Source organism: Pongo pygmaeus, chromosome 23 (genome assembly GCF_028885625.2).
Source record: "Pongo pygmaeus isolate AG05252 chromosome 23, NHGRI_mPonPyg2-v2.0_pri, whole genome shotgun sequence".
NCBI lineage: Eukaryota > Metazoa > Chordata > Mammalia > Primates > Hominidae > Pongo > Pongo pygmaeus.
In genome coordinates, this window is record NC_085931.1 from 56,491,184 (window position 1) to 56,517,078 (window position 25,895).

General features: G+C 54.4%; 1 protein-coding gene across 4 annotated transcripts in view; it reads left to right on the forward strand.

Annotated features, from left to right (window-relative positions):
• Positions 1-1,366: 1,366 nt before the first annotated feature.
• Positions 1,367-25,895, forward strand: part of FBLN1 (fibulin 1) — a 99,532-nt gene continuing 75,003 nt past the window's right edge. For 2 of the 4 annotated variants that reach the window (XM_063663382.1, XM_054469820.2), the window contains exons 1-3: positions 1,375-1,616; positions 17,273-17,378; positions 24,157-24,292. In XM_063663382.1, the coding sequence (XP_063519452.1) occupies positions 1,538-1,616; positions 17,273-17,378; positions 24,157-24,292 (321 nt within the window). In that variant the 5' untranslated portion in view covers positions 1,375-1,537. Of the gene's footprint in view, positions 1,617-17,272; positions 17,379-24,156; positions 24,293-25,895 lie in introns of all 4 variants that reach the window. The other 2 variants (XM_063663383.1, XM_054469819.2) reach the window with 2 other exon arrangements.

Genomic DNA, 25,895 nt, shown 5'->3' on the forward strand with positions numbered 1-25,895 from the left:
GACGGAGTCTCACTCCGCCGCCCAGGCTGGAGTGCAGTGGTGAGATCTCGGCTCACTGCAACCTCCGTCTCCCGAGTTCAAGTGATTCTCCTGCCTCAGCCTCCCGAGTAGCTGGCACTACAGGTGTGCACCACCATGCCTGGCTAATTTATTTTTATTTTTATTTTTAGTAGAGACAGGGTTTCACCATCTTGGCCAGGCTGGTTTCGAACTCCTGAACTCAGGCAATTCGCCCACTTCATCCTCCCAAAGTGCTGGGATTACAGGTGTGAGCCACCGCCACCGGCCTGTTCTTGCCTTTTATGTAAATGGAATCATGCAGCGAGTGTCCCTTTGTGGCTGACTCTATTACTCTGACTTATGTCTGTGAGATTTACCCGTTATGTGAGGTGCGGATCATTCATTCCTGTTCAGTTGGTCGTGCTCCTAAGCCCGAATACTCCGCGATATTCATCTGCCTTGATGACGTTGGGCTTGCCAATTGGAAGAATTATGAATGTGCGGCTATGGGCGTTCTCCTACATGTCTTTCTGTCTTTTGGAGCATATGTTGTATGCGTTTCTGCTGAGCGTAAGGCTGGGAGGGCCGTTGGTGGCTCAAGGGCTCCATCGTGAACTCACAGGAACACCGCTTCGAGCTGCTTAGTGGCGTTCCTATGCGTCTCATCCAGTTCCTCCGCATCTTCACCTGCACCATTTTATTTTTCTTCTTTGGAAAATAAATCTACTTGTGGTTCCAAAGACTAATTCATCCTCAGTAACCCCGGTAGCCATGAATTCCTATACAAGAAGAGGCTCCCGCAGGCCCAGCGCCAAAGCTGCCTCCCCTGCGGCCTCGGTGACTTCCCGGGTCTCTCCCTCGGGCCCTGGTGTCCCGGGTAAGCCCAGCACACGTTGGGATTTTGGTTGGTTGTTGGCCTGGCCCGACTGTCCCTGTCTCTGAGGGCAGAGTCGGGTCCCATCCCGGGACACGCCTGGGGTCAGCCACCGACCTGCAGCCTCCGGGCCGAGGGTGCGGGGTTGGCGGTAAGGCCTGCCCCTGTCCCCCCAGCAGCCGGGCCTCCGACTCCAGGCCGGGGTCCCTGCTCCTCCGCGCGGAGTCTGGCGGGGATAACCTTTGATCCTGAGCCCGCCCCTCGAGAGGGGGTGGGGGGAGGAGGGGATCGGGTTTCAGGGAGCGTTGGGGGATAGGACCGGGGGCATCCGGCCCAAAGGCGCCCCCTCTGTGCCCCCTCCGGGAAAGTCTGGGGTCCAGGCCCTCGCCCCCAGCCGTGGGCGCGCGCCCCTAGCAGCCGGGGTGCGGGGAGTGAGGTCCCGGAGGGCCGCGGCAGGGGGCGCCGGGGAGGGAGGACCAGGCAACCCGCGGCCCCGCCTCCGCCGCGCCCTCCTCCCGGGCGGGATAATTGAACGGCGCGGCCCTGGCCCAGCGTTGGCTGCCGAGGCTCGGCCGGAGCGTGGAGCCCGCGCCGCTGCCCCAGGACCGCGCCCGCGCCTTTGTCCGCCGCCGCCCGCCGCCCGTCGCCCGCCGCCCGCCGCCCATGGAGCGCGCCGCGCCGTCGCGCCGGGTCCCGCTTCCGCTGCTGCTGCTCGGCGGCCTTGCGCTGCTGGCGGCCGGAGGTAGGGGCGTCCCGGGTCCGCCGCCCCCGCTTAGGGTCCCGACCCCCTCGGCCTCGCGCTCCCTGCGAGTTTCGGAACCACGGGGACTCGGAGTCCGTGTGCTGCCCTGCGCGGCGCCCCCGGACTGTCACCGCCGAGGCCCCGGCGACGCCCCCCCTCCCCCACGGCCAGCTCGGGTCCTCATCTCCTCCCCGGCCTGGGGACTTGTTTCAAAACCGGATTCCCCCACCTCTCAAACACACTCTCCTACCCCAGTCCTAGCAAGTCCAGCCGGCTCCGGGGGCCCTACCCCGGGCCCTGGGGGTTCAGGGGCGCTGGCTGGGCTGGGGGACGCTGGCTGGGGGTTACCGAGCCCAGGGCGCCTTGCACTTGGCGCTGGTAAGCGCCCTCGGCTATCTTTCCTCACCGCTTCCCGCCTCCACCCCCAGGTAGCGGCTGTTGTACCCAGCTTGCGGATGTGAAAATTGAGCCTGGAGGTTGGGAAGCAAGTTATTTCCCCAGCAGACACTAGCGGTCCTGGGATAGGGGCTGGAGAGGAAGAAATGAGAAAGCCAGGGAGCAGCCTGGAGGTTTTTGGGGCCGTAGCTGGGAGGATGGAGGGGATGCGGACCTGGCCACCTCCTCCCTGTCTCCCTCCTGGGACAGAGGGCCCAAGGCAGTGGTTCTGCCGGGCTCGGTGCTCAGCGGGGACTGGGGACTGGTCACTTCCACCAATGGCAAGGGGGATGGAGTTTTCCAATAGCAGATCTGATCGATGGCCCAGACCTTAGGCCCCAACTCTGGGACTGACAGCTCCGGGACAATGCCCACCGGCCTGCGCTTTTCTCCCCCCTAACCCTCAAGGCCTGGTCCCTGGGGGGACCAGCACGAGGTCCTCTGATCAGAGCAGCTGCTGGGCGGCAGAGCTATGACCTGTGACCTCTCTGCTGACCCATGGCTTCTCAGAGCCACTAGCCAGGCCCAGCACTCCTGGCGTCTTTGTTTTTCCAGTGGCCCAGGTCCAGGGGAGTGCCCTAGACCACCCTCGGAATCCGAGTCTTCATCCCTGGTTTAGTTGAGTTCCTTTTAACCTCTGGTGACCGCCTTTGTTAGTCAAAAGGTCACTTGTCCCAACTAATGCTCACTGGGGGCTTCCAGGAAGGGGGTTGAAGAGGGCTGCAGGGGGAGGCCAGGAGCTGAGCTCTACAGAGTTTTCTTGACTGGCTTGCTGCAGCAGAGCCCTGTGGAGCTCTGACTGTTCAGGCGGTGCTGGGCACGGCCTGGGCACCTCCTGGGGTTGGAGACGGTGTGGGGAGGCGCAGATCTCAGTGTTGGCACCAGGAGCCTTCGCAGCCCCTGGGGGCTCCCTGGAGGCTGTTTAGAAGAGATGGAGCTTGATGTAAGCGGAGCGCGGGAAGAGGGCACTGCAGCAAGCAGCAGGCGGCTGGGTGGCTGCCAGCTGGAGGGAAAACCCAGAGGGGCCCTGGGTGGTGGGTGGGTGGGACATCCGAGACTCCTGTTAGAAAAGGAAAGAGCCTCAGAGACCCCGATTGTATAGATGAGGAACCTGAGGGCCTGAGAGAAGGTGTGGTAAAACTCTCCCCGGCCTGGGAGTCTCTGCATTCCCTCTCACTGTTCTTTTCTGTCTACGGTTTGCGAACAATTTCTCCCTGCGTGTGTGTGAGTGAATGAACACCCCAGGACTTGGGGGCCCGGAGTGGCTCACTGCGCCGCTGACCCTTCTCCACAGAGAAGTTTGTAAGTGGAAGGGTTTAAAAAAGCCTCCTAATTGCACACTTCGATAAAAGCAGCTGGATGTTCTGTGGGCCTTTTGTTTCTTTTGGGGAGAAGTCTCTTTGAGTTTCAACAGGTTTAATTTGGTACAGTTTGGGAAGGGGCTTTTAAAGACTGCCTGGCCCCTATCTGCAGCTGTGAGGCCCCCGAAGCCCTGTATGTAAGGCCACAAGTGGCACCGCCCCTGCTCTCAGAGCTGTGGGGCCGCAGATGGTGAGCCTGTTAGCTGATCTGCAGAAAGTCCTTTGGCGACGGCCACTTAAATGGAGAAGGGCGCTGATCTTTCTTGCCAAACGGCCGAGAGGAGCCGCCTGTCTGTCCTATGTCTGTCCGTCCCGTTGGGCTTTACTGAGAGCTGGGTGGGAGGGAGTGGAGAGGAGGAGGTGTTAGGAAAAGACAATTGTGTTTTCTCCAAGGCTTTCTTGGCCTCTGGCTGCAGCTGGGCAGCGTTTCCGACTGATTAACAAAGTTGGGAGGGAGAACAAAGGCCAGGGAGGACTTGGCTTGAAAACATGTGGTCTGTGCCGCCACTCCTGGAAGTTTCCCAGTCAGGAGGTGGGGGCCAGGGCACTGAATGCATGAAGATGAGACTCTGTGCCATGGGGGTCAGGGCTGGGGCCTCTCCTGCAGCACCCACAGCTCTGGCTCACACCCCGCTCCTGGCCCTGCTGAGGGCCCCCCAACTCAGGGCTGCATTTGCCACCCCTGTTAGGTGTGTGGGGCAGGAGTAGGGGCATGCAGCTGACTCATCTTCAGGTCCTGGAGGGCTGCACGGGCCTTGTGAGACTAGAAATCAGTTTGCATCAGAAAAAGCCATGAGATGGTTTGGTGGTTTTTTCATTTATAAAATGAAGGGAACAAAAACCTACTTAGGTTGTCTTGAGGATTAAGAGAGAGAACATAGGATAGTGTCTACCATGGCAGCTATATTATTAGTATTATTATTATTTTATTTTATTTTTGAGATGGAGTTTCGCCCTTGTTGCCCAGGCTGAAGTGCAATGGCGTGATCTCGACTCACTGCAACCTCCGCCTCCCAAGTTCAAGCGATTTTCCTGCCTCAGCCTCCCCAGCAGCTGGGATTGCAGGCGCCCACCACGCCCAGCTAATTTTTGTATTTTTAGTAGAGATGGGGTTTTTCACCATCTTGGCCAGGCTAGTCTCAAACTCCTGACCTCAGGTGATCCTCCTGCCTCGGCCTCCCAAAGTGCTGGGATTACAGGTGTGAGCCACCGCGCCGGCTGGCAGCTCTATTATTAATATTAGCTATTACTCCTGTTGTCCCCTTCCCTAGGAAGTGTTGGCGCCAGGAGCCTTCGCAGCCCCTGGGGGCTCCCTGGAGGCTCGTTGGAGGAGATGGGGCTTGATGTGAGGGGAGCGCGGGAAGAGCGCGATTCTGCCAACACCCCAGAATCGTTTTCCGCAAGATGCCTCTGAACGTTCTACTACTACTGAATTTTCCAGCCAGGCGCTGAGAAGAAGGCCCCATGGGGCTATAGGACTGGTAGTTGTCAGTGCCAAACCCATGTCAGGAAAGGTGGTGTTCTTAGCCATTCATTCACTAAGGGACAGCTCAGTGCCAGACACTGCTCTATGACTTGTGGATGTGGCAGTAAGGACAGAGACCTGGTTTTTTCCCCCCATGCAACTAGGAGATCCAGAAAAATGAACTGAGCCCTACTGGCAGAGTCAGGGAAGACTTCCTGGAGGAAGCGGCATGCAAACTGGGAACCTAAGGAGGAAAAGGCAGTGGCTAAGTCTGTGGGTAGGGCTGGGAGGATGGGGTAAAGGGTGTTCCTAGCAGGGGAAATGGCAGGGCCAAATACCTGGAAGGAAGAGAAAACACGAGACTTCCAGGGAAAACCCCTCCTTCTACCCCCTTCCGTCTCCTTCCAGTTCCACTCCCTCCTCACCACGGGGGGAGACTGTGCTGTCTAGAGACTTCTCCAGCAGCTTCCCCGACCTGGTGAGACTTTAAGGCCGGGCTCTGAGCACTGGGCACCTGGGCAGGGCCGGCTTCCAGGTGAAGTTTATTAGAACAGTTCTAAGAGGGCATATGGTTATTTTGCCAGCATATTTTATACAACAAGATTTTCCTTTTGCAGAATAGCAAATCATAACAATTTGATGAATGAATCCTTTCGTAGGCCCCATATGGTTCCAGTTTCCTTGTGATGAAATCACATGTGGCCCCATAACTAAACAGGGTGGGAGGGGGGAACCACTGTGTCAACTTCCCTGGGATCGGAGACCCCCTCAGGCTGGAGGGGAGCTCAGGGCTGGCTAAGTCATCTGCCACAGGTCACCCAGCGAGGAGCGGGGCTGGGGCTGGGCCTAGAGCTGGGCTGGGCCCCACCTCCTTTAACCCCACAGTGGGCCTAACTAGAGGCTGGGGTGGGAGGGAGCGGGGCGCCTGTCGCCATAGCTTCCTACGTTATTTGCGGGTTACTACACTGTGCGGAGCCAACATTAGAAGGGGGTTAGGAAGCTGTGTGTTGGTCCCAATTCTGAAAGTGTCTGGAGAGAACTTGATGACACCCACAAACTCTCTGCCTCTGTTTCCTTCATTATAAGATGTGAGTGTCCTCTGGGTAATTATTATAGGTGAAATGCTTTACATTTAGTAACGAATGTCATCTTCTCAGCAGCCCTACGAAATAGGTGATCCAGTGTTGTTTTGAACCTATTTTTATTTTTTTATTATTATTTTTGAGATGGGGTCTCACTCTGCCGGCCAGGCTGGAGGGCAATGGTGCGATCTCGGCTCACTGCAACCTCCACCTCTTGGATTCAAACCATTCTCCTGCCTCAGTCTCCTGAGTAGCTGGGACTACAGGCATGCACCACCACACCTGGCTAATTTTTGTATTTTTAGTAGAGATGGAGTTTCACCATGTTGGCCAGACTGGTCTCGAACTCCTGACCTCAAGTGATCCACCCGTCTCGGTCTCCCAAAGTGTTGGGATCACAGGCGTGAGCCACCGCGCCTGGCCCTGTTTTTCCTTTTGGATCCTGTTACCCACTGGAGTGAAAAGGTCCTGTGCATTTTGCTACCTAGGTATGAAGCCTGGCTTCTTGTTTTGGCCTAGAACTCCTCTGTGGACCTGCATAGTGCCATTTCTGAGAGTCACTGATGCGTATGGTAGGTTGAGGATGGAAATCCAACACCTGTGCACCCAGCGTGGTCTCCCCACAGCACGGGGACTCGAGCACCTTCCTGCCCCACCCCTGCTCCAGTTCACCTGTGTTACCTAGCTATACCCTCACCCTAGCCCTGCAAAGGAGGTGCTGTCATTGTCCCCCTCATCAATGAGGGGACATGGAGGCCCAGAGAGTCCAGGTAGCAGGCCTGTGGGTGCACAGCTGCTAAGTGACAGCAGCAGGACTCGAGCTTGGGCAGCTTGGCCGTGACGTCATACCCCTCACCAGCACACCGGACAGCCTCACGTATCTTTTTTTTTTTTTTTTGTTGAGACGGAGTCTCGCACTGTCACAAGCGTGATCTTGGCTCACTGCAACCTCTGCCTCCCAGGTTCAAGCAATCCTCCTGCCTCAGCCTCCCAAGTAGCTGGGATTACAGGCACCCGCCACCACACCCGGCTAATTTTCGGCTAATTTTTTTGTATTTTTAGTAGAGACGTGGTTTCACTATGTTGGCCAGGGTGGTCTCTAACTCCTGACCTCGTGATCTGCTCACCTTGGCCTCCCTAAGTGCTGGGATTACAGGTGTGAGCCACCGCACCCAGCCAGCCTCACGCACCTTTAGAAGACTTGAATCTTTTAAGTCTAGTTCAGGGGGGGATGCCTGTTTCCTTTGGAGTGTGATGGTGGGGTGTGTATGAGCTTTGGAGTCAGAGCTGGATCTGAAGCCTGCCTCTGCAGAGGCTGCATGGCCTCGGGCAACTTGGTGATTCTCTCTTTGCCCCCGTTTCATAGAAGAGCTAGGATCATGTGAGATCATTTGTGCATTCATTCATTCATGGACATTTATTGAATGACTGCTCAGGGCAGGCATGGGGGCAGGAGGCAGAATGAGACAGTGTCTGGCTCAGTCTCGTGGCACTAAGTACAGAGTTAATTATTTGTGCTAAGTGCTGGGAAGCTCAGGGTACAAAGAGACCATGCAAGAAAGAAAACATATTTGTCCCATGTGCATGTGTGTGTATGTGCATATGTGTGTGCATTGGCGGTAGTTAGGGAGGACTTCCTGGAGGAAGGGACCTTTGAGCTGGTGTGGCATGAACAAGCTGGCCTGAGGAGAGCAAACGTGCTAGGACCCTCCAGCCTGTGAAGCTCCAGGTTCCAAATGCCAGGTGCAGGGGATGCATGACAGGTGGCCAGAGGGGTGAGAAGAACACCGGGGGAGATGCATCCTGGAAGCCCAGGAGGCCCTTGGAGCAGGGTGGGATGTTGCAGAAGGATGAGGATGCCCCTCTGTGCACTGGGCTGATGTAGGAAGTTGCTGCCTGGGCCAGAGCTGCCTGGAGGGAGCTGTGGGGAGAATGCTTCTCGCCTTCCCAGAGAGGTACCTTCTGCTCCTTCTCTCTTGCTGCCTCCTCTCTGCTGGTTCACCATCCAAGACCCCCGTCATCTCCGTGACAGATGCTGGGAACAGGCTCAGCAGTGGACACAGGCAGGTCTTATGTTGGGGATGGGGCCAGGAGCCCTAAGAGCAGGCTCCAGTTTGCCCTGCTTGCTCCTGCAGAGGCCAGGTGGTCTTGAAGAGGGGACATGAGTCTGTCCTCATCCTGGACCTGTAAGGGATGCAGGGACATAGGCCAATCTAGCTGGACCCCTGCTGGCTTCCCAGACAACATAGTGAAACTCCGTCTCTACTGAAAATACAAAAAATTAGCCGGGCGTGGTGGTGGGCGCCTGTAATCCCAGCTACTCGGGAGGGGCAGGGCGCAGGTGGGGGTTGGGTGGAGTCGCCCAGTCCTGTTTGGTTGGAACTTTCCATCAGGGTCTCTGTGGTTGACATCTCGTTGCGTTTTAGGCTTTTCGGTTCCTTGGTTCTGGGCACCATGGGGGCCACTCCGGCTCTTTGCTGTAACTTTAGACAACGCTATGGGGCAGGTGGGGCGGGGGCATGATCCTTTTGCGTGGTGAGTCCAGGAGGCACACTGGACGAAGCCTCAAGCTCCCATTCACTTTTCAAAACTCCTGATGCCCTCAGCTGCCTCTGAGTTTTTGAGCTTGAGCAGAGGAAATCAAGGAAATTGAGGCTGGCTTCTGATCACATGCCTTTACTTCATCCCCAGCTATTCACGGAGCTTTGCCAACTTAAAATATCCTCATTTGCCCGATGAGGATATTAAAATAAAAAACAGACACCCAATCAACCACCGTCTCATATCGTCACCACTTCACAGAGGTAGGGGACATTTTAATGCCCTAGATTTTGGAAGGACACGGTCTCACAATAAAAGACAGTATTGTAGATGGAATCGGGCCGGCTTTGTAGAGGTCCCTGGGTCCTGCTTTGCTTTCACCCTATTTTGTTGCAACCCAGTGGAAATTTTGCCAGAGCAATGTACATGGGGTGGGATTCGGGAAGCCTGCTCTTAACTGCAGGCCAAATCCTCCATTCAGTTTATAAATGAAAAAACTGAGGCCCGGACTTGCTCCAGGTGGGAAAACTCTCAACCATGAGATCAGAAGCAAACTCCAGGCCTCCAGGTTCCCAGCCCCCAGTCTCCCCTCTGTGACTGTCTACTTGATCAGCAACCTGGGAATTAAGATCCTCATGGCTCACAGGCTGCCGGGAATGGGATCAGGCGTTGCCCAAAGCTTCTTCGATGTTTCCAGCTAGCAGGCTGACATTCTGGAAGCTTCCACCCAAGGAGTGGTACAGAATCTCTCTGAGCATCTGTAGTCTTAGAAAGAGCACGTGGCCATATCCTTCCCAGGTGTCCAGGGCATGGTCCCCACAGGCCGTGTGACCTGTGTTTCTCTGCATGCCTTGGAACATGGGGCATGCCGCTGATCTACACCATAATCTTTATGGAGGTTTAACTCACCTGGAAAAAATTTAGTTTTAGCAGCTGTCCCAGGCAACAAACGGTATCTGAGGCCTGTGAACTGAGCCAGCTCTATCCATCTGCACCAGTTACTCCGGCAGGCATGTCTCTCTCCTGAAGAGAGGTGGTGGACGTGGTGGCGTGTTGGCCATCGGGCACCATGTCAGCCTTGGGGAGTGTGTGGTTCCTTTGAAAAAGAATGTTCTCCCAATCCTGGTGTGATAACTTTTCCCTTTGTTTAATTTTGAAGCTTCTGTTTTTTCCTGTGGTCAGTGTGCTGATGTAAGCACTTTTCCTGGATTATCTTATCAATCTTCCCCCTTTTTTTTTTTTTTGAGATGGAGTTTCGCTCTGGTTGCCCAGGCTGGAGTGCAATGGCACGATCTCAGCTCACTGCAACCACTGCCTCCTGGGTTCAAGTGATTCTCCTGCCTCAACCTCCCGAGTAGCTGGGATTACAGGCATACGTCACACGCCTGGTTAATTTTGTATTTTCAGTAGAGACGGGGTTTCTCCATGTTGGTCAGGCTGGTCTCAAACTCCCAACCTCAGGAGTTGGGAGAGGCCACCTGCCTTGGCCTCTCAAAGTGCTGGGATTACAGGCATGAGCCACCATGCCTGGCTTTTTTTTTTTTTTTTTTTTTTTTTAGACAGTCTCACTCTGTCACCCAGGATGGAGTACAGTGGCGTGATCTTGGCTCACTGTAACCTCTGCCTCCCGGGTTCAAGTGATTCTCTCACCTCAGCCTCCTGAGTAGCGGGGATTTCAGGCACCCGCCACCATGCCCAGCTAATTTTTGTATTTTTAGTGGAGACGGGGTTTCACCATGTTGGCCAGGCTGGTCTCGAACTCCTGGCCTGAAGTGATGTCTGCCCACTTCAGCCTCCCAAAGTGCTGGGATTACCCACGTGAGCCACTGCTCCCGGCCTCTTCCCCCATTTTTACAGATGAAGGAAGTGAGGCTCCCTGAGTCTTAGTAAGGGAGGGAGCCGGATTCAAGGCTGAGGAGTTTTAACCCGCAGTGTTGCCTTCCCTGGGAACATTCGAGTTGAAGGTTAACAAGATTTTGCGAGAGTTTGCTCTTGGGTTGTATCGAATATTATGCTTTGAATCTAACTCATTTGGTCAGATGCAGTGGTGAGATTGAGACTGGTTGATTGAAACTCCTCTGAAACAACAGGAAATGGTCTGGGAGAGAAGATTCCAGGTCCCCTGAGGCCCTGCTTCTCTCTTGATCCCCCACAGCCCCAGTGACGGGGTGTCGAGTTACCAGCGAGTGCCTGTTCTGCTTGGGTGGGTGTCCAGTGTGGGACTGGTCAGAGGTAATTTTTGGATCTCAGAGCTGCTCACAGCTGTTGGTGGTCTGGGATGGAAGAAGCAGGCGTGGCTTCGGTTGGCCCACGTGATCCTCCTGACTCACAGTGTTCCAGGGCTGCTCAGCTGTCCTAGGGTTTGTGTACAAATGGCCTTGATTTGACACCCTTCTGAAGGTGGGGGTTCTGACTGATCAGGCAGTTGGTTGGATGCTGTCGACCCCCGCAGAACTCTTGGTACCCATGAGGCGTGGAGTTGGCGTGGGGAATCTGTTAGCCCCAGTCCCCTTTTTGTCCCCACCCCAGCCTGGCCGAGGGTCCTGGGCAGGCACTGAGAAGGCATCACATGGGGTAGGACTCGATGAGCAGGCGGGTAGGAGAGTGAGGTGGGAGGTGCCTCTGTGGGCCTCAGATGGTCCCCAGCCTGTGTGATGGGGCAGTGAAGCTCAGGACGCCCGGTGTTTGGATATCCACAGGTGACCCGATCCCCAGGCAAAGGGGCAACTGGAAATGCCTGCAGGGATGCAGGAGGCACAGCCAGGGTGGGGCTGGACCCCAGGCCCTTCCCCACCCCCATCGCCCCACCCTCACAGGACACACGGGGGAGCTGTGATCCTCAGGGTGTTCTTTTGTTTTTAGTTTTTTTGTTTGTTTTGAGACAGGGTCTTCCCCTGTCCCCCAGGCTGGAGTGCAGTGGTGCAGTCATGGCCCACTGCAACCTTGAAATCCTGGGCTCAAGCGATCCTCCCACCTCTGCCTTCCAAAGTGCTGGGATCATAGGCTTGAGCCACCATGCCTGGCCTTTTTGTTGTTGTTCTTTTAAAGTTGTTAAATCATCTTTATTTTGGTTGCAAAGTTGCAATCTATTTTTTACTGAACATTTTAAGTCTCATTTGAAGTTTCATAGCTTGCCATGTAAACCATTGCATACACTGTCAAACTGCTGTACAGAACATTCTGAAATACAATCTACTAAATTAATTCGCTTGACACTGTTCAGATTACTGCATGAAAACAACATTGATTGAAGAAGGCAAGTAAGTCAACGGGGAAAACATCGATTGCTTTCCTAATGCAGGATGTTATAAGATGACCAACAAACACTAAATTATTTTGCTTAATAAATGTACTTTTTATTGTGGTAAAATATGCATCACATAGGATTTGCCATTTTAACCATTTCCTTTTTTTTTTTTTTTTTTTTGAGATGTAGTCTCACTCTGTCGCCCAGGCTGGAATGCAGTGGCATAATCCCTGCTCACTGCAACCTTTACCTCCCAGGTTCTAGTGATTCTCCTGCCTCTCAGCCTCCTGAGTAGCTGGGATTGCAAGCTCACCCCACCAAACCCGGCTAATTGTAGCTGGGATTACAGGCGTGAGCCACTGCGCCCGGCCCATTTTAACCATTTCTAAGTGTACGGTCCAATGGTATTAAATATAGTCACATTATTGTACAATCATCACCACCCTCCATCTCCAGAACTTTTCATATTCCCAAACGGTTAAATACTTAACTCCCTGTCCTCTCTCCCGCAGCCTGCGGCACCCATCCTTTTACTTCCTGTCTCTGACGAATTCCCTACAAATTTAACTCCTCTAGGGACCTCATAGGTACTCTTGTCCTGGGCCACCGTACCTGCCTTACTGGCCTTTCTTGATTTTCGTAACCAGAGTAAAGCTTGTTTATTTTATTTTATTTTGAGACGGAGTCTTGCTCTGTCACCCAGGCTGGAGTGCAGTGGCGTGATCTTGGCTCACTGCAACTTCTGCCTCCCAGGTTCAAGTGATTCTTCTGCCTCAGCCTCCTAAGTAGCTGGGATTACAGGCGTGCGCCACCACGCCTGGTAATTTTTGTATTTTTAGTAGAGACGGGGTTTCACCATGTTGGTCAGGCTGGTCTTGAACTCCTGACCTCATGATCCTCCCGCCTCGACCTGCTGGGATTACAGGCGTGAGCCACCGCACCTGGCCAAGCTTGTTTATTTAAAATGGGACAGAGACAACTTTTTTTTGTTTGTAGTCGGAATGTGTCTTGGAAAGGATATGTCTGAGGGGTGGGAGCGGAGTTGGTTTTGTGCTTCAGGGAACTTGTTCCTGCCCTGTCCCAAGGTAAGCTTGTAAAGAGGTTGGTGCCCTTGTTTTGGAACCCACGTTAATGACACACCTTTTCTTGTGTGGGCTACACACATCTTTAACTTGCTGCAGATAGTACTTTTGTTGGCATATGGAGCCATGATGCCAGGCCCCTCTTCTCCCTGAAGCTCAGTTTTCCTCTAATGGGTGGGAGGTAACCAGTGCTGAGTCCACCAGGGAAATCGAGGCACATCTCCAAGGCTAAGAAACTGGCAGTTCTGTAGCCTCAGCCACTCCCCTACCCCTAGCTCATCCCTGGCTTTTGCTGAAATTCTAACCAGCCCCGTATTTTGTGTTGGTGGGCTCCAGCCCCTAGGGATTTTCCTGGGGGTCACTGCCTCCACCCGCTGGGACGATGGAGGAGGAGGACGCTTGTTTGTGGGGCAGAGGATCTTGCCCCAGCAGCCTTTGCATGTCAAGAGTGGTCTTGCAGATGGGGCCCCTTGTCCTGGCTCTGTTTAACTGGTGCTTACTGAACCATGACGTTTGTGCTGGGCGTGGGCAGGTGCGACATGGACAGTGAGAGGAGGAAGACACCATCCCTGGCCCCGAAGGAGGTTTTAATTCAGGAGCAGCAAGAAAGAACAGTGTTGGAGGCTGCCAGGACTGAGCCTGATGCCAGAACCCAGGGCCCAGGAGCTGTGGGTGAGAGCAGTGGGCAGGAGGGCGTGGGGGCCTCCAGTGTCCACTGAGCCCTGTGAGGAGCTGGTCGCACACTGGTTTGCTGTGGGTGCAGCACAGCCTGGGTGGGAACAGGGACACCTTAACACGTATGTTCATGTCACTGGTGACTTGATGCTTTTCACCTTCCTCTGTTCTTAATTCCATTTGGAGCCCAGGCTGGAGGATAGCAGAAAGAATGGAAGGGGTTGAGGAGTGAGAGCCGGTGAATGAGAGGGGCCTTGTCTGTAGGCCCTTGTTGGTCAGGGCCTGGCAATAGATTGGTGAGTGTTACAGTGAGGATGATCGTCCACTTCTTGGGTCCCCTCCCCATGCCTCTGCCTTGTTACCATCCAAGCTGGCCATGGTCCCTGCTCGGCTCTTCGTGGACTCTCTGACGGGGCTGTGCAGGAGCTCTCCCTTGGCTAATGATGGGATGAGCTCAGCTCCCTTCGGGAACAACCCCCAGACAGCTCTGCTCTGCAGAGTTCAGCTCTGGGGCTGCTCAGAACATGGGAGCTGCCTTCTGAATTTCTGGAAGACCGAAGGACTTCACATTTGATTGTCCTGCTGAGAGTGAGGTTCACAGTACCCAGACTCCCCAGCAGGAAGCATTTCCAAACCGTTTCTGCAGCTCTGGGTGCAAAATTCCCAGGGCCATGGGAGCCTGCCCTTCCCTGTGTTTTCCTTTCTCAGAGTCTGAAGGAGGCTCTGGGGCCGCAGCTCACCTGCGGGGGATTCCGCACGCCAGCACCCCGCTGTGTCTCCCCATTTCTTATGAGCAGTGATAAGTCAATCCCCTTCGATGGTTTAATTCTCCAGCCACTGTTTACAGAGAACTTTCTGTGTGCTTGGAACTTTCTAAAGTGCATCCCTCTTCTCAGTAACCCTGGGAAGATAGTGCAAGCCCCGTTTTCCCACTGGGGAAGCTGTGGTTCAGAGAGGCGACGCTGCCTGCCCAGGGTTAAGAGAGCAAGAAAGTGCTGGAGCTGGGATTGGAACCAAAGGCTGTTTGGCTCCAAAGCTTACGCTGTTTCTACTCAGCTCTGTAGCTGCCACATGCTGGCATGGATGCCGGGGGTATACAAGGACAGGAGACAGAGCCTGCCCCCAAGACATTTGTGGCTATGAGGGTAAGGCAGGCAGGCAGGGTTCTGGAGGGTGGGGAGACATGCGCCAGGCACGAGGTGATATGGGAACAGAGGGCTCGGGTGAGCCATGCAGGGTAGGCAGGCAGGCGGCCAGGAGAGGGTGACAGGGAATGGGAGGCGGGCTAGGATAGGAGATGGGCTGCGGAAGACACGAGGGTGAAACTGCAGGTGGGGGCTGAGTGGGCCTGGCCAGAGAAGGGGTGAGGGGAGTGTGGGGACAGACATGGGAACCGGGCTTGGCCGCACAGGGGAGAGCAGCCTCGCTGTCAGCCCACATGGCTGGATCACATCGTGTTCATCCAGGAGTGCACCATGGCCTGTCTCGTCTGTAACAGATAAGGTCCTTGGCTTAGTGAGTGCTTTTGCTTTTCTTAGTGAATTAGAGCAAGAATGAATGAATGAATGAATGGGAACATTCAAGGTTATCCCCATGATAACGTGGCTGTCACTCCTGATGACTTTTCCTTTGGTGCTGGGAGGCAACTCCAGACAACTTGACGTTAGCTCTGGCTCCTGGTGAATCTCACATTCACCGAACAGCATCGTTGGAGAGGGGACACCTGAGGTGGGAGAGGGGCTGAGTGGTCAGGCTGCTGGAAACTGTTGGGCTTTGCTGTGGGACGAACCTTCATCCTTACCCACGCCACTGCAGGACTCCTCCTGCCAGCCTGGGGGAGCCGGGCGAGAGTCAGAAGGGTGGGTCTACCTTGCACTGCAGAAAGCAGCTCTGAGTTTCCTGGAAGCCCTGGGGAAAAGGGAAAGCCCAGAAGTTGTCACTGGGGGACATGGTTCTAGGTGAGACCCCCTCCTCCTGGCCTTGTGGAATGGCCTGGCTGAGCCCTAGCTCATTCGTGCACTGACCTTATCCATTCTGGAATGTTTCTGCAAGTTTCTCCTCCTCCCCTGCTGAGAACGGGATGGAGCATCTGAAGGCCGCATAGTCTAGAAGTGCTTATGGTGGCTGATGACCGATAGGCTGATGACCGATAGGGTGGTTTAGCAAGGCACTGCCGCACCCAGCAGACAGCAGCCTCCCTCTGGGCCACCCCGAGGGCCCATCCTGGAAGAAGAATGCATTCAGGCAGAGCACCCACAGTTGTGTGTGCGGAAACGCTGCCAAGCCCAGTGGGATTTACCCTCTAGGGGCCGGAAAGCCATTAGGAAGGAAAAGTGGTGCTTCTTAAAGCCCAGTTTTGTAACATCCTGCCGAGAGGTGACCTTCTGCCCAGCAGCTGGGGCTGTCGTGCTAATGCTTTCTGGCATTTGAGTCCTTTAGAATGAGGGCCAAGTATGTGGGCACCTGGCACCTGGCCGCTCCTCCCTCGGGGCACAATGGGGTCGTCTCCCTTCTGTGAGCTGAGGGGCTGGGAGGGTGCCCACTGGGGCTGTAGCCTGGGCTGGGGCATGGGGCACAAGGGCCTGTGTGCCCAGCTCATTTGGGCTGTGGCCTGGCTCTGAGGGTGTGGGCCGGCTGCTTGGAGCGTAACCCATTCATCTGCCCTTTTTGCGAGTGGGAGATAAGATGGCCAGGCTGCAGTTACTCCTGAACCTGTGCTCTCTGCTTTGCCAGTCCTGTCCTCACCAGACTTCTCACAGGTCACCGTTTCTGTAGAAGAGGGGGTCTTGTGATAAGTCAAGGACAGAAACCATCACCAGCCTCGGTTTCCTCATCTGTAGCTTGAGGCTTATGTCCCCCCTCCTGCCCCTTTGCTCCCAAGATTAAAGGAGAAAACATGGATGTGGGTCACAGAAGCTGGTCTAGAAATGGTGGTTTTTAGGCTGGGTGCGGTGTAATCCCAGCACTTCGGGAGGCCATGGCCGGCCGATCACGCGAGGTCAGGAGTTCCAGACCAGCCTGGCCAACATGGTGAAACCCCATCTCTACTAAAAATACAAAAAATTAGCCAGGCGTGGTGGTGGGCACCTGTAATCCCAGCTACTCAGGAGGCTGAGGCAGGAGAATCACTTGAACCTGGGAGGTGGAGGTTGCAGTGAGCTCAGATCGCGCCATTGCACTCCAGCCTGGGCGACAGAGACTCTGTCTCAGAAAAAAAAAAAAAAAAAGAAATTTTTTTTTTTACCTTCTTACTTGACTCGGCTCGTTGCATTTTGAAGCCCTCCCTGTTCGCAGTCTCTCCTCTGGAAAGAGTCATGTCGGCTGTTTCCTGATCTGCTGGGCTGGGCTGGCCGGCAGCGTGGCCGTGCCTGTGTCATCAGGGGCTGTCTTCTTGCCCACTGGACGGTGAAGGCAGGGACCCTGTCTGGACAGGGACCGCATCAGCATCTCCAGCATGTGGCTGGAGCAGGGATCCATGTGTGCTTGGATCTTAGGGGCTGAGCCGTAGCCCTGTCCAAGTTGGATTCAGACGGAGGAGGATTCAGGTCTTTCTTCTAGGAAGGAGTGGGGTGTGGACTCTCAGCTAGGGCCTGGTGGGGTTTTCAGTACTGGTTTGCAGAGTGACTAAGGGATGTGCCCTCAGCCTGATGCCGTAGTCAAGATAGAAGGACATGCGTGTCCTGGTGGTGCATCTGGGAGGGCCCTCCACCCGTTGAGTGGCCCGTTGAGTGGTGAGCCACCTCTCAGCTTGTTCTCTTCCCTGCACAGTGGATGCGGATGTCCTCCTGGAGGCCTGCTGTGCGGACGGACACCGGATGGCCACTCATCAGAAGGATTGCTCGCTGCCATATGCTACGGAATCCAAAGAATGCAGGTACGTTTGCCAGTGGCCACTGTTTCACTGGAACAATATTCCTTTAGAGAAAAGTGGGGGAGGAAGGGACAGTGTGTGCCAGACCTCTTGGGAGAGGCTGGACACCCAGGCCTGGATCCATCCAGGCTACAGGTGCTGCAGTGGGTGACTCCTGTGTCCCTCCTGGCACTGGCCTGGCACCGGGCCTTGGCTCACCCTTCCTGTGCCACTCTGTGATTGTTGGGGTATCTGTCTCTTTCACTTGGCTGGGAGCAAGAAGATCTGGGCTTGCAGCTGCTCTGCCACAGCTGGGCAACTGTGGGCAAGTCAGTTTGCTCTTTTAAAAAAAGGGGGGGCAGTTGTGGGGGAGCAGAGGAGATGATGTGACTAAAGAGCCTTGCGAACGGAAACACGGACCACCTACAGACCCCACAAATGCCGATAAGCCGGCACAGAGTGAAGCGTTTCACCAGCCGGTTTTTCACCTTCTGCAGTAGCCAACATCTGGATCGACTGATTTTACTCTTCTCTCCCTACATTGACTCCAGCTCTCTGAAAATTCTGAGACCCTGTAAGCTTAGAATAAATGATGAGAAACTGGGCGCGGTGGCTCACGCCTGTAATCCCAGCACTTTGGGAGGCTGAGGTGGGTGGATCACCTGAGATCAGGAGTTCGAGACCAGCCTGGCCAACACAGTGAAACCCCGTGTCTACTAAAAATACAAAAAAAAATTAGCTGGGCGTGGTGGTGTGCGCCTGTAATCCCAGCTACTTGGGAGGCTGAGGCCAGAGAATCGCTTGAACCTGGGAGGTGGAGGTTGCAGTGAGCTGAGATCGCTCCACTGCACTTCAGTCTGGGCAACAAGAGCGAAATTCTAACTCAAAAAAAAAAAAAAAAGGAATAAATGATGAGATTGGGTCATGCTGATCATCATCATAAAAATAATAGTGAAAACCCCAGAATGCCCGTGTGGAGCACCCACTTTCTGTGTACCGCCTGCACGGACAGCAGCCACCCTGGCCCCGGGAAGGACAAGGGCTGGGGAGGTGGACCAACCTGGTGGGGTTTCTGGCTGGGTGACCTGAGCCAGCTCAAAGGCACCATGATACCTCCTCTTCAGGGTTGTTATAATGATCAGAGATCACCCGGGCATGGTGGCTCACCCCTGTAATCCCAGCACTTTGGGAGACCAAGGCGGGTGGATCACCTGATGTCAGAAGTTCCAGACCAGCCTGACCAACATGGTGAAACCCTGTCTCTAGTAAAAATACAAAAATTAGCTGGGCGTGGTGGCGGGCATCTGTAATCCCAGCTACTCGGGAGGCTGAGACAGGAGAATCGCTTGAACCCAGGAAGCAGAGGCTGCAGTGAGCTGAGACTGTACATTGTACTCCAGCCTAGGTGACAGAGTGATACTCCGTGCCCCCACCGTCAAAAGAAAAAAATCAGAGATCACCTATGAAACCAACACCACAAAGCCAGACCGTGGCAACGTATTGGTTTTCTAGGACTGCCAGAGCAGAGTATAAGGGGCAGGGTGGCTCAACCACCGGCTCCTCATAGTTCTGGAGGCCAGAAGTCTGAGACCGAGGTGTTGGCAGGGTGGGCTTCTTCTGAGGCCCCTCTCCTGGGCCTGTAGATGCCCTCTTCCCCCTGTGTCCTCACACGGCCTTCCCTGTGTGTGTGTCTGTGTCCTGCTCACCGCTTCCTCAAAGGACACGAGTCCTATTGGATTAGAGCCTGCCCTATTGACCTCATTTAACCGTATCACCCATTTAAAGTCGCTGTCTCCAAATAGAGTCACATTTTGAGATACTGGGGCTTAGGACTTCACCAGATGGATTTTGGGAAGACACAGTTTAGCCCATAATAGGGAGCCACTCTTATTAATACTTACTGAAATAAAAGAAAGTGAGGCATCAGCCTGTGTAACCCCTCAACGTGCAGACAAAGGAACTGAAGTCGCAGATTCAGCAGCTCTCTGGGCCTTGCTTGTGAATGGGGATTTTAGTCACTATCAGATGTTATTACTGACTTCTACTCACCAATGTCTTTGATAAATTTTGGAGTTATCTTTTTTCTTTATTTTTTGAAACAGAGTCTTGCTCTGTTGCCCAGGCTGGAGTACAGTATGTTGATCTTGGCTCACTGCAACCTCCGCCTCCTAGATTCAAGCGATTCTCCTGCCTCAGCCTCTCGAGTACCTGAGATTACAGGCACACACTACCACACCAGGCTAATTTTTGTATTTTTAGGAGACACAGAGTTTCACCGTGTTGGCCAGGCTGGTCTCGAACTCCTGACTTCAGGTGATCCTCCTGCCTCAGCCTCCTAAAGTGCTGGGATTATGGACATGAGCCACTGCGCCCAGCCAATTTTGGGGTTATCTTTAATCTCCATTGAGTCCCAGAGGACAAACACATTGCCTTCTTAGAAATTTCAGACATACATTAGATTTCCTGGAATGTAAGAAATACCATCAGAATGGCTGAGGGAGCATTCCTTCTCTCTTTAAGTGCGGGTGCAAGTCCAGACTCCTGGGTATCGTGAGTTTCCATATGACAGTGTCCATGAAACATGTGGCTCAATGCCCAGGACACCACTCCAGGGTCACCAGATGCAAATGACTGGCCCGTTGTGTCACTTAGGCCCCAGGAGGCCCATTGACTCATCCCAGTGGACACACAGGCCAGGGGCCACATACCTGTCCTAGGCTGCCTCTCAAGTGAGCTACTGAGCTGCCCGGCTCTGCCTGCGTCACTGCCCTGTGGCCCCAGGTGCTGTCCGCTGCCCTCCAGCCCTTCCTGTGTGCTTCCCCTTTACCCTGTTCTCATTGGGGTCCAAACCCCACGAAGCCTGTGTCAATCAGAGGCTAAGCCTGGGCTCCAGGTCACAGTGAGACGGAGCCCACATAAGGGTTCAGGAGGCAGGCACTGATGCGGCTGTGGGGGTCCTTGGGTGAGCAGGACCCCGCCTCAGCCTCCCCAACCTGGGGAGGTCAGAGCTCCTGTCTGGGTGAGGCAAGGGCTGTGGGTGCGGGGCGTGGCCAGCAGTGCAGTGATGCTAATGAAGGGATTTTCTAATGAGTTTTGTACAGATTTTCATTTTTAATGAAGGCAGGGAAGGGATAGGGCAGATCAGAAATCAAATCTGATTTACAAGAATCCTCTTAATAGTGATATTTAAAAGATGTAAGAAACAGGGATCACTGACCACCTGGTTTGTCTGTTGTGTTAGCTAGCTCTTTTTTTTTTTTTTTTTTTTTGAGTTGGAGTCTGGCCCTGTCGCCCAGACTGGAGGGCAATGGCGCAATCTCAGCTTGCTACAACCTCCGCTTCCTGGGTTCAAGCGATTCTCCTGCCTCAGCCTCCTGAGTAGCTAGGATTACAGGTGCCTGCCACCATGCCCGGCTAATTTTGGTATTTTTAATAGAGACGGGGGTTTTACCATGTTGGCCAAGCTAGTCTTGAACTCCTGGCCTCAAGTGATCTGACGCCTCAGCCTCCCAACGTGCTGAGATTACAGACATGAGCCACTGCGCCCAGCCAAATTCTCTTCTTTTGAAGTGGCTTTCTGTGAGGCTCACCAGCTGAAGTAAAATCAGTTTTTGTTCATTCAACAAATCTTTTTTCGTTCTTGATGCTCAGGAAGAGACATGATGAAAGCCATGGGCAGGCAGGCAAGCCCAGGCCAGCCCTCCTGGCAGGAGTCGAGGGTGTGAGGCCCTGAGGGTCCATAGGGCCCAAAGGAGGGGGTGTCAGCTCCCTAAGTGGGTGAGAGGCTCAGAGAGGACTGCAGGGAGAGGCCGACCTCTCCGCAACCATGGGCTCTAGCCAAGCAGGGGTTAAGCAGCCTGCAGCTTCGACAAAGACATGTTTGGTGTGGTCAGAAGATGGCAGCTTTGATGTTTTCCCATCATGAATCATCTTGACTCTAGGTCTCCACCAAGGCCCGACATTCCTTGGGATCCAGATCTAAATCCACCTAAAACCTTGGATTAGATTAAACCCACATGTCCTTCAGCGTCTTTTGGAGGAATTTGGACACATCCAGTGAAACCTAAAGCAGGTCCCAAGCTGACATTTTCCAGCCCAGCGTTTCTCTCACCCCTTCTTTATTTTGCAAATCTCACTGAGGGCCTGCTAGGTTCCAGGCTCCATTCTGGTGAGCGGGGATAAATCGGTGAACGAAATATGCAAAGTCCCCTGGCCTTGTGGAGGTGGCATTCTACAGGGGATGCAGAATGCAAAGGAAGTAATAAGTCCGTCTCATGGTTTGTAGGAAGGCAGGATGTGCCGTGGGGGAAACAGGGAGGTATAGGGGCTTCTGCTCATGGCGGGTTTATAATTTTAGAGCCGTGGGGTTGGCCTCACTGTGCCAGGACCTGAATGGGGCGTGGGCAGTATGGAAAGTGGGAAGAGCATCCCAGGCCAACGGAACAGCCAGCGCAAGAGCCCAGAGGAGAGGGTGTGTACAGCAAGGCGGCCAGGGTGGCTGGAGTGGAGCCAGCAAGGGCCAGTCCCAGGGAGGAAGCACCAGATACAAGGGTAACCAGGTGGCTGAGGGGGCCGTGAGATAGAGGCTGGGGTGTTGGGGGTGAGCCTGAGGCAACTGGACACCCTGAGGTGCCTGGGACACTTGATTGCTTCCACCTTTTGGGTGTTGTAAATAATATTGCTGTGAGGCCGGGCGTGGTGGCTCACGCCTATAATCCTACCACATTGGGAGGCTGAGGCAGGCAGATCACTTGAGGTCAGGTGTTTGAGACCATCCTGGCTAACATGGCAAGATTTCATCTCACTAAAAATATAAAAAATTAGCTGGGCATGGTGGCGGGTGCCTGTAATCCCAGCTACTTGTGAGGCTGAGGCAGGAGAATCACTTGAACCCAGGAAGCGGAGGTTGCAGTGAGCCCAGATCGCAACATTGCACTCCAGCCTGGGTGACAGAGCAAGACTCCATCTCAAAAACAAAACAAAACAAAACAAAAAAAACGACAACAAACTGCTGTGAACATGGGTGTGCAAGTATCTGTTTGAAACCGTGCTTCAGTTCTTTGGATATATACCCAGAAGTGGACTTGCTGGGTCCTATGATTATTCTATTTTTAATTTTGTGAGGAACTGTGCTCCACGGCAGCTGCACCCTTTTCCATTCCCACCAGCAATGCACACGGCTTCCAGCATCTCCACATCCTCACCAACACTTGTGATTTTCTGGCCAGCCAATAGTTTTTGAATGGATGCACGCATGTCTGGTGGCTTGCTCTGGCAGTTTAGTGAAACACCTGTTATTTGCAAATCCACCAAAAGCATGAGTGAAATGTGTGCTAGCTCAGCTCTGTAATTCCATCCCGGAACCTGAAGGCAGTTTTGGAGACACATGGGCAGCCGGGTTCAGGCCTCCAGTCCCCCAGGGAAGGTTGGGGGAAGATGCACTGGCAGCTGCCATTTTTGTGCAGAGGTGGGCTGGCTGGCAGTGCAGGGAAGCTGGGGAGGCCCCCACCCTCTCTCCTGGAGGCATGGGTTGAGTGGCTCTTCCTGCCCTTTCTAGCTTTGGCCGGAGCTGGGGTTATTTTGGGTCTGGTCAGGGGCCACCCGTGACACACTTCTCTCCTGCTCATTGCCTTTGGAGCCTGCCCACGCCAGCCCCTAGCTGTCACAGCCTCATGGTTGTGTTGGAGGAGCTGATTTTGGCAGGTCGAGGACTTCTCCTCAGAGCCCCGGCAGGGCTGGGAGGCGTGGGCTGTGCAGCTAGGTGCCATTGCAGCCACCATCCCTCCCTCTGGGGCCTTGGGTAGGCTACCCAACAGGACTCTCAGAAGCTGTTTGCTCTGAGCCTGGAAGATGGAACGAGCACTGAGAAGAGCTTAACCTGATAAAGGGGTGGAAGTTTGGGCCCAGAGTCAGCCCCCCGCCGCTTTTTGGTTTTCAGATCAGCAGGAACATTCTGCGGGTGAAGCGTAGTGCTCAGAGGAGTGACGCAGCCACTCTGGTGACAAAACTGGGCCTCCTGACTCTGACTCCAGACACCATGCTGCATTCTTTCTTTTTGTAAAAAAAGAGGCCGGGCGCGGTGGCTCACACCTGTAATCCCAACACTTTAGGAGGCTGAGGCGGGGGGATCACCTGAGGTCAGGAGTTCCAGACCAGCCTGGCCAACACAGTGAAACCCCATCTCTACAAAAATACAAAAATTAGCCAGGTGTGGTGGCGCATGCCTGTAGTCCCAGCTACCGGGGAGGCTGAGGCAGGAGAATCGCTTGAACCCGAGCGGCAGAGGCTGCAGTGAGCTGAGATCACACTACTGCACTCCAGCCTGACTCCATCTCAAAGAAAGAAAGAAAGAGAGAAAGAGAAAGAGAAGGAGAGAGAGAGAAAGGGAGAAAGAAAGAGAGAAAGAGAAAGAGAAAGAAAGAGAAAAAAAAGAAGGAAAGAGGGAAAGAAAGAAAGAAGGAAAGAAAGAAAGAAAAGAAAGAAAGAAAGAAAAAGAAAGAAAGAAAGTCTTACCATATTGCCCAGACTGGTCTCGAACTCCTGGGCTCAACTGGTCTTCCCACCTCGTCCTCTCAATGTGCTGGCATTACAGGTGTGAACCACTGTGCCCGGCTAAGCCTTTCTAACTAAATGCTAATTGAGCTCCTTCTGTATGCCACTGGGGCACTTTGTGTTTCTCTCTCTGTGTCTGTGGGAGCAGGGAAGGGGAGGCTCAAAGGTGAGAGCACCCCCACCCCCGAGGATCTCGTGCCCCGGGCCCCCTGCCCACAGAGCCTTGGCCCAGCCCACCCCTCGCCCACAGGATGGTGCAGGAGCAGTGCTGCCACAGCCAGCTGGAGGAGCTGCACTGTGCCACGGGCATCAGCCTGGCCAACGAGCAGGACCACTGTGCCACGCCCCACAGTGACAACGCCAGCCTGGAGGCCACGTTTGTGAAGGTGAGAGCCAAAGACCGTGTGGGGTTGCTGTCCGTCCCCACTAGTTGGCAGACCCAGGCCCTCCCAGCCAAGCGGCACTGTCTGTCAGCGCTCCCTGCCTCAGGCCACCTTTCTTCGTGAGCAGCTGGGGGTTCCTGGGACAGGAGGGAGGTGGAGAACCCCACTGTTTCTCCCCCTCCACTGTAGCCGTAAACCCCGGAGGACACCTGGGGCTGAGTCTCCCACGAGGCCGGGGGGTGAAGTGAGCTGGCCTTGCCCTGAGAACCGCCTGTCTCCAGACTTTGGGCAGACGCAGAAGTCAAAGCAGGGCTCCTCCTGGGCTTCCAGAATCTTCTTCTCAGTTCAGGGTCGGCACCCTCACCCTACCCAGGAGGCTCTCAGGCTTCTCTACGCACAGACTAGTCAGGGTCCAGAGGTAAAAATGGGCCCTCACTAAGACCTCTGCTAAGATCTGACCTCTATAAGCACCCTAGAAGAGGAAACTGGGTTCAGAGAGGCCCACCCTCCAAAATGGCCTCTCTGCAGTCCGGTCAGGGACCCAGACGGGATCCTGCCCTGAAGGTAAGCTGTGAATAAATGGCATAGTCCTCTTCCCTGAGTGCTCCTAGGACCCTACGTGCTAGCAGGTCACTCAGGACCGCTATGGCCGTGGAAGGGCTGTGTCTTTGCAAGAGGTGGAAAGGTGCCTGACAGCATTGCCTACGGGCAGTAAACCCAAGGTGTCCAGGCCATCCCTCCCTTGCTATCCAGCCAGCAAGGAAAACAAGCCCGGCCAGGAGGAACTTGGGCCTGGAGGAGCTCGGGTTTGGAAGCTGGGCTTCTGTTAGAAGTGCCAGATGACGAAAATGCATTCCCTGGAAGAAGCTTCCCGTTCCTAGTTAGGAAGGTGATGGAATAATTTTAAGAAGCAAGAATCTGAATGAAGTCTGGATTCCAGGAGAGGGTGTGGGAGCTCCTTTGTGGGGATTCTCCACATAGATTGGGCTGTGGAGGGACTCCATGTAGAGGAGTTGGGGGTCCCGAGCCCCCTGCGCACCTTGGCCTGCGTGGGCTTTCACAGGGCAGGGCTCTGGCCTAGGAGAGAGCTGGGTGGGGTGAGGGTGGGAGTGCCTGGGAACCAGGACTTTGGGCGTTTCATGACTGTCCCCACGCCCAACACCCAACACCCAATGCAGGGCTGGGCCTTGCAGATGCCGTCGGTCCGGCACACAGCTGTGCCCATGTCCCCAGACTTGAGAGGTGTGGAAAAAGCACAGAACATTCTAGCAGGAGTGGGAACAGATCGCTTTGGCAGATGAGCGACTTGTGTTTCCGGGAAGGATTACTCACACCCCAAAAGATGGACGAGGTGACTGATGCTCCTTATGCTTTCTGGCAGCGGAGGGCATAGAATAAGCAGCCTGGAAGACCCATCAACGCCACATAACTGAGGCAAAGCCACACCTCCCGGCTCCTGCTGGGGACTGTTTAGAAAGTTCTGTGCTCCTCTTAGTATAACCACTTAATAAAGACTGAAGCAGGGCTTTTCATGTGTCAGGGGAAATGTTGCTTCTGGGCCTCAGGTGTGAGGCCACAGGGACTTGGAAGTAACTATTGGGACCTG